The sequence below is a fragment of the Ustilago hordei genome, assembly GCF_900519145.1.
Source record: "Ustilago hordei strain Uho2 genome assembly, contig: UHO2_contig_12, whole genome shotgun sequence".
NCBI classification, from domain to species: Eukaryota; Fungi; Basidiomycota; class Ustilaginomycetes; order Ustilaginales; family Ustilaginaceae; genus Ustilago; species Ustilago hordei.
The window spans coordinates 223567-231165 of NW_024545263.1; the positions used below are offsets into that span (position 1 = coordinate 223567).

Sequence of the window (7599 nt, forward strand, 5' to 3'; positions counted from 1 at the left end):
TGCACATAGAGAACGTCGCGCCTCTCTGCACAGACCCACAACCCCACCATGTCGGATCAAGAGGCTACTAACTCTGCAGCGGCAGGAGACCAGGCCATCAATAACACACATGAAAGCACCACAGTAGACGAGCAAACCTCCCAGGCTGAGGCAGCAGCTCCAGAAAACTTACAAACCACCGGCAACGGCCTTGAAGACGCTCTCTTTGGAGATGACGACGACGATGAACAAGAGCCAGCGAGGCCAGTACAAAGAAATAGAAACCGCCAGGACGACGAGGTAGAGAAGCCAGCTGCGATCGCTGCAAACGATGATGACGATGATGACGACGAGAATGAAGGTGTTCGCCGTAAGGTCCGCCGACCAAGGCAACGCGTCGATTCTGCATCAGCATCTCCCCCTCCCGCTGGCTCGAAGGGCTTGACTGCTCCTCCACCTCTCGATCCATCTTCTCCAGCTCGCGGCGGCGGCGCTGGTGGCCGCTCGGGCCGTTCATCTCATAGCGGCAGCCCGTTTGGCAGAGAAGGCTCTCAAGAGCTCGACGAAGAAGCTCGTCGTCAGCTCGAATACAAAGAGGATGAAGAGGGTGATCTTCAGCCCGACGACAACATCGAAGTCGCCCATCTCGCTCTCCCACAACTTCCTGTACGCCGAACGAAAGAACACTGGCTTGCCAGAATACCGCATTTCCTTCGCTACGTCACCACCCCTTTCGACGCCGACACTTGGGATGAAGAACAGGAAGAAAAGGCGCTGCTTGAGGAAGGCTTCAATTCTCAATTCGGAAATGATGTTGGCGCTGCCAGTCTGCTTCGTACCTCGAACACCATTCGATGGCGCTACACCGATCAGGTCGATCAGGACGGTGCCCGCATTCCCGAGTCGAACGCCAGAATCGTGCGCTGGAGCGATGGCACCATGTCGCTCCAAGTCGGTAGCGAACTCTTTGATATCACACAACAGACCGAAAAGGGTCGAGTCTCTACCGCAACTAACACAGGCACCAATACACCACAGATGAGCTCGAGCTCACAAGCTGCCGGTCCATCCTCACAGCTACTCAGCCAAGCCACACAAAGTATGCCCATGGGTTCCCGCGGATCCTCCAACCGTCCCGCACAGAGTCTTTCCTACCTCGTCGTCCCGCACGAGCGCGAACAAGTCATGGAAGCTCAAGGTCCCATCGCTGGTTCCCTCGCCTTCACACCCGCCGACATCCAATCCGAGACGCATCGCAGGATTGCCAAAGCCCTGCGCTTCCAAAAGACAGCCCGTGTGGTCGCCACTGCCGCTGGCGAAGGTGCTCTCGATCCCGAAGTCGAAAAGGCACGTATCGAGAAAGAACTCAAAGATGCCGAAAAGAAACGTATTCGCGAACGTCAAAAAGCCGACCGCAAAAGCGGCAAGTTCGACGACGACATGTTCGATATCGAGTCTCGCAGACGAAGTCGTTACGTTGCTGGCAGAAAGACCGGTGCTGGTCCGCGCAACACCAATTACTACAGTGATGAGAGTGATCTCGATGGTGCAGCTGATGATGTTGGTGGTCGTAGTGGCAATAAGAGAGGTGTTGCGTCGCAGAGATATGCTGAGGAGGATGACGATGGGTTCATTGTTGATGATGAGGGTGATGAAGATGAAGATGATGGAAAGGGTCACGGGCGTGGTTCTGGTCGACGAAAGAAGAAAAGATCGTCTGATGACGAGGATGCAATGGAGGTCGACGACGAGCCTGATGAGATGGAATTGGCAGAGCAAAAAATTGAGGAGGCTGAACGTGCACGAAAAAAGGCAGCAGTAGCAGGTGGTGGTGAATCGAAAGAGAAACGCAGGCCAGAGCCCGCCTTCTCTTCGGATGAGGATGAACAGAATGCTGAAGGCGAGGATGGCCAAGCTGGCAGTCAGGCGATTGCCAGGAAGAAGCGCATCATCGAGAGTGACGAGGAGTAGACTTCAATACTACATCACATGTCATTTTCACACAGCTAGTCTCTAAGCAATCGAACCTCCCCAACACCGAGTTCCGACCTCACATACTATCGTGTGACATCTTCGCCTGTTCGTCAATGTCCAAGATGAGCTTCACCATTGCAACCATCGTGGTTTGGCCATCATCAACCTCCCGTTTCTCCTTCTGCAATCTCGACGGACACAACAGGATACGGCAGCACACTAGAGGGAGATCTGAAAAGTCATGTATTTTGTGCAAGGGCGACACGGAGGTTAGTGAAGAAAAGAGATGGGTTCGACTAGTTTGTATGTAGCAGGGAAGTTGTGCTGGTGAATGTGATGTACAACGCGCAGAACAACTTTCAGCCAGAGCCTACAGCTACGCTAGCGCAAGACCTACATGCACTTGCTCCTCGCACCTTGACTGTTGGTACACTTCTGTTCTTGCGAAGCAACAAGTCCAGGAGGAAGGATGCGGTCCTTGTTTTTGGATGTGTGAATGAATGATAGCGCGAAACGTTCAACGAGGGTGCCAAGCATCAAGATGTGACTATCCGATTGTAATGCGTCGAAGGTCCGCAGAGAGTGAGAAAGGGGGGAATATGCTGGAAAGCGTCGGAAGATGGGGGCCGACGTCAAACGAGAGTGCAGCGAAGAATGCAAAACGAAAAGAGATCGGAGACCAAGACCAGAGACGATAGCGAGCTAAACACGAATCATGACTGATTTAGGCGGCAACCTTCTTGCCGGGAGCGCCAGTCTGGAAACCGTTCTTGGCACGGCGGCTGACGTTCTTGAGGTAGCGCATGCGGCCGGTACCGGTGGTCTTTCTGCGCTTAGCCTTCTGGCCCCATTCGTAAGAGCGGATCTTGGCCGAGGGGTAACCGCACGAAGCGCAGACCTTCTTCTGGAGGTGGAAGGAACGAGCGTTGCATCGTCGGCAGACGGTGTGCGTCTTGGAGCTGTAGAGTTAGATTAAACGAGGTCGAGAGGGACGAGGATGAATGGTGAGCATGCTGTGCGGCGACTCAAAAGGTTGCTAATCCGCGACACAAGGTCTTCCACACCGCAACATATTCGTCCATCAAAAGCATTTACTTCCTCAAATGGTGCTGGCGGTGCGACCACAACATGAGCTATACGGGGAACTCTTCAGACAAGTTGATAGCGAAACTTGCGTCTCCAGCGTCCAAGCTTTGCTGCTTCCATCATGCACCTTGCGTCTATTAATATCTGTGGCATGCACGACGTGTTACCTTGACTGAAGTTAATCCGCGCAGTACAGTCATCTGCTGTCATCCTCATGTGCCAGTGTCAGCTGTCTCTTCGGTGTCACGTCCATTAAAACGCTTCCTGTCCTCCCGATGCGGTCGATGATGATAGCCGGACGCCGCTGCCATACCTGCCCATTGACTCATGATATCCTCTCTGATGGGGTGCGGAAGTGGTGTGTCGGATGCAGCGTTTGTTGACAGATGATACTTACTGTCGCTTACCGAAAGAAGTGGTACCCTTCGTCATCTTTTAGTTTGGTCAACGATAGGTGTGATGTGAAGTTGGAAGAGGGTCAGAGACTGGATCGATGGTGGTGTGAGGATCGGAGGGCAATGAGGACAATCCGACAACTGCGATCGATTTGGTCGGCGTGTCTGCAATTTGTTGTTTGGCAATTTTCGACTTTGGGACAGCTTCTGTCGGTGCTGCAAAAAGTTGGTGGTCATTTGAAAAAGTGCCGTAGGTGCTGGCTATAAAGATATGGATGCCTGAAGTATCTGCTGTGCGATCCTGCCGAACAGATATGTAGGCTCCAATGCGACGAATGTAGAAATGACTGGTGCTGATCCAATTATGATGTGTTGATGCTGATGCCGGCGTGGTTCGACAAGATTGCAGCTTCGGATTGTCCAGGGACCTCGATGACGGCGCTATTGTCGAGCTTACCTTGGCTAGAGTATGTCTTGAGAGTTACTGGTGGGAGCAGAGAGAAGGTGTGGTAGCGTCGAGAGCCTTCAGAGCTTGCTCAGTGTCAGCAACGTCCAAGAGCCAACTCTCTCACATGCTGCCACTTTCTCATTTGCCTAGCTCTGCTGCCTCTTTCTTCGACACCAAGTCATTCCCAGCTTTTCTCCCTCTGAGTCTTGTTCGCTCTGGCGTTTCTAGCTATCTGACTAAAGCGGGACCGAAAAACAGCTTTCTGCCTTGGGGTTTTCTGAGATTTATTTTGCAGGCACTTTGGCAGTGTTCTAATCACGTGCTGAAAACTTCCCACGGTGCTCATCCAACTGCATTTCGATTTTAGGTAGCACAGCGCGCTTTAATCTTCACATCTCGAATCTCGAAATTCACTGCGTCCGCTTCCGCAAGTTGAGCCTGTCCAGAAGTTTTGACCATTTTCCACCAGTTTGGGATGTTAGTTTGCCGGTTTGGACGCCCAAGTCGTGCGAAGAGAGCCAGCTGCAAGCCCAATTTGAGAATTTCGAGGTCATCAAGGCTAGGGCAGGCCCATATCCAAAGTCTCGACGCCATCGTTCCTTCTGTTACTTCCAAGTCACCGACCTCACCGCACACATATCACATAGCGTAAGTAATCAATCACAGCAACAGTAGCATCCCGAGGTCAATATGGAAGGATCATAGACGAAGGACGCATCGAGACCGGTTCAGCATTTGACAGCTGAGGAGACGTAGGATTGCAGACACACGAAGGTTGGTCAATAAGATCGACATTTGGAGTCATTGCTCTTAATGATGCTGATGAAGGTGTCAAAGGAGACAAGGTCACTGTTCGATTGATGCTCGGGGTCACCAACTCAGCAAAGTCATACAGCAGTCACGTTCGGCCAGTCGCCAAACATTCAGCATCAAAGATAAAACAAGTGACGACATCAGATGGGCAGAATATATCACACCGGCATCACCAACAAAGTGCATGGACAACATCTAAGTAGTGTCGTATGAGACTTGCTGCCGTTCCGTTTGCGAGACCAAAGAGAAAAAAGAGAGCTGCATGCCGACCTCTTTTGTTGCCTTTGCATTCTATCTTCGATTCTTTCCCTTGCGATCTTCAGGGATTCTTGCCTGCGAAAGTTAAGCATCACACGTGATACTTACTGGAGGCCTTTTCTTTCAACCTTTCTCCCATCCACACCATCCACCACACGCACACACCACCGCTTTTGACACGGACAGAATCATGGCACCCAAGGCTAAGAAGTCGTCTCAGGACAACATCAACACCAAGCTCCAGCTCGTGATCAAGTCGGGTAAGGTTGCTCTCGGTCTTAAGAGCGCTCTTAAGAACATGCGCTCCGGCAAGGCCAAGCTTGTCTTGATCTCGGCCAACACTCCTCCTCTTCGCAAGTCCGAGATCGAGTACTACGCCATGCTTTCCAAGACTGCCGTTCACCACTACCAGGGCACCAACGTCGCTCTTGGTACTGCTGCCGGTAAGCTCTTCCGCGTTGGGTAAGTTAAGAACAATACCAGCAACTAGCAGCAGCACGTCGGCACATTGAACAGCATTCTGACCATGCATCACACCCTTTCTTTCTTTCACCTGGATCTGCGAAACAGTGTTATGACCATCCTCGACGCTGGTGACTCGGACCTTCTCTCCACTGTTGCTGCCTAAAAAGTGGCCTAAGGCATGAGCTCGATGGACGATCTTTGGCTCGTACGGTAGCAACGTCCTCTCAAGTGAATTTGGTTTACTGGTCTCGTTTCACTCTTTTCTATTGCATTCATCAAAGGTCGAACGAGTTGCTCGGCGATCTTTACTGCATATGTACATTTTACTCGTCTACGATGTCTTGTCGCCTGACGAACACATCATCATGAACCCCGCAAAAATGCAAGTTTGCATACAGGTAGACAATCAAGCTGGTGTGATAGTCTGTGCTGTCGTTTGGAGGCTTGAGGAAGATGCTAAAGCAGTTGATAGGGTCAACGGTTGGTACAAACGTGTTGAGTATATGGTGTTTTGTATCAATCGAACAGCGTCACATCTGAGGTTAGGTGTTTGTCTGCTGCGATTGTGGAGGCTGGTATGGTGTCGACACTGGATCGTATCGCAGAGTCATTTGCAGTCTGCGCTGGATTGTTGCTTTGTTGCGCTGGAGCAGTGATTGGTGATAGTTTGACAGTCGGCTTCTTGCGAGGTTGAACACCGCCCATCCTGTGTCGTGATAGTCGGTGGTGTTGTGAATGAAAGGATAAATGCATCGTCTCGCCGGGTATGAAAGCAGTTTTGATATCAAACTTGCAGTGCCAAACGGCTAAGTTGCCGAGTGGAGATATCTTCGCAAAAAATTCTCATTGTTAGGGCGCTCGAAATTTACATTCGAATGCTCAAACTTGGGCTTGGTCGTCTGACAATGGTGATCTCAACCGCACTGCCACCGAATACGATTCTAGGAACAGGAACAAGAACAAGAAGGGTGCGCCTGTCTCTGATGATGCATGTTGATCGTCAGAGAAGAGCTCGACAGCAGGTTTTGGAAGTGAGCTTTGAACCGGGTTGCTGTGCCAGTTTTGGTTGCAAGCACCGCCTCCCTTCGGCCACGTGGAGGTCATGAGGCAGGGTGTAAGTTAAGCATGAAAAGAGGGTGATGACGACCAAAGCAAACATGGCTTGTAAGCCCAACACTATGGGCAAATTTAGCTCAACGAGGACAAGGAGAATGACAAGATGGGCATGATGCCGACCAGCTCTCTCGACATGTGACGAAGAGATGGTTGTTCTTGTCAACACTGAATGCCCTGTGGGTGGCGCTGGAACTGAGAATGAAGCTGCTCGCGGTGTGTGAGCTTGCAAGGCGGCCTGTTGAAAGAAGAAAGATCTCCTGTTACGTTATTACGTGCGCAAGCTGTATGCGCTGTGTAATGGTGTAACTAGATGGATTGCAGGAAGGAAGTGTCAGCGGTCTCGCACCTGAAACCTGGAACCTGTAATAGAAACGCGTCTATTACGGATCCTGTCGAAATATGTGATAGAGTGCTTTCTATTATTGTTCCCATTGAGATCTGTCTTAGAAGGCCTCTATGACTTTTCTTGTCCGAAGATGTGATAAAGTGGCTGATACTGCAGGTCTCGACTAACTGCTGTGGACACTCCTGTCATGGGAGCCGGATGCGCAGGAAGCAAGAAGAGTTGAAGTCATATGAAGAGGAGCACAGAAATTGCAGGATTGGGCTAAACGAGAGCTTAAGGCAGAGTCCACTGAGATCTGTAGCAGAAATGACTCTATGGCATAACTTGTCAGGATCAGTAGGAATGGGGTCATTACTACAGAGTTCAGTGGGATTCATAATATCATGCTGAGTATGACAGACCTCACAAGAATTGGTCCAAGAGGCACCCCATCACCAATACAATGAGGGGAGGATACCAAACAAGGGGGAGGACACCACTGGATGAAGCAGGGGTCTGGCATGATGATGAAGTCAGTGCCAACAGGTGGGTGCTGATGACAAGAGGGCAATGAAAGGGTGTGGGTTGCCACTCAGATGAAGTGGGATTGGCCCCTAATGGAGATGAGACAGCAAGAGGTCCAACCATCCACAGGAGGCAAGGGAAGCAGTGCCAATGAGTGGCATCACAAGATGGATGGGGAGGATAGTAGGGGTGAGGAGGAGGAGCAGTGTCACAGG

At 51.0% G+C, this 7599-nt stretch overlaps 3 protein-coding genes across 3 annotated transcripts; 2 read left to right on the plus strand and 1 right to left on the minus strand.

Moving 5' to 3' along the window:
• Positions 1-48: 48 nt before the first annotated feature.
• On the plus strand, positions 49-1950 carry UHO2_05136 (uncharacterized protein; the record flags this gene model as incomplete). Its single annotated transcript, XM_041556138.1, has 1 exon — positions 49-1950. One exon carries the CDS (start codon positions 49-51, stop codon positions 1948-1950), a length of 1902 nt encoding a protein of 633 aa, XP_041412072.1.
• A 727-nt stretch (positions 1951-2677) lies between these two features.
• UHO2_05137 (putative RPL37A - ribosomal protein L37.e) lies at positions 2678-3471 on the minus strand (the record flags this gene model as incomplete). The annotated part of the gene is made up of 2 exons (XM_041556139.1): positions 2678-2912; positions 3437-3471. The coding sequence occupies 2 exons, from the start codon at positions 3469-3471 to the stop codon at positions 2678-2680; spliced, it is 270 nt and encodes an 89-aa protein (XP_041412073.1).
• A 1672-nt stretch (positions 3472-5143) lies between these two features.
• UHO2_05138 (putative RPL30 - 60S large subunit ribosomal protein L30.e) lies at positions 5144-5581 on the plus strand (the record flags this gene model as incomplete). Its single annotated transcript, XM_041556140.1, has 2 exons — positions 5144-5415; positions 5524-5581. 2 exons carry the CDS (start codon positions 5144-5146, stop codon positions 5579-5581), a joined length of 330 nt encoding a protein of 109 aa, XP_041412074.1.
• Between the last annotated feature and the right edge of the window lie 2018 nt (positions 5582-7599).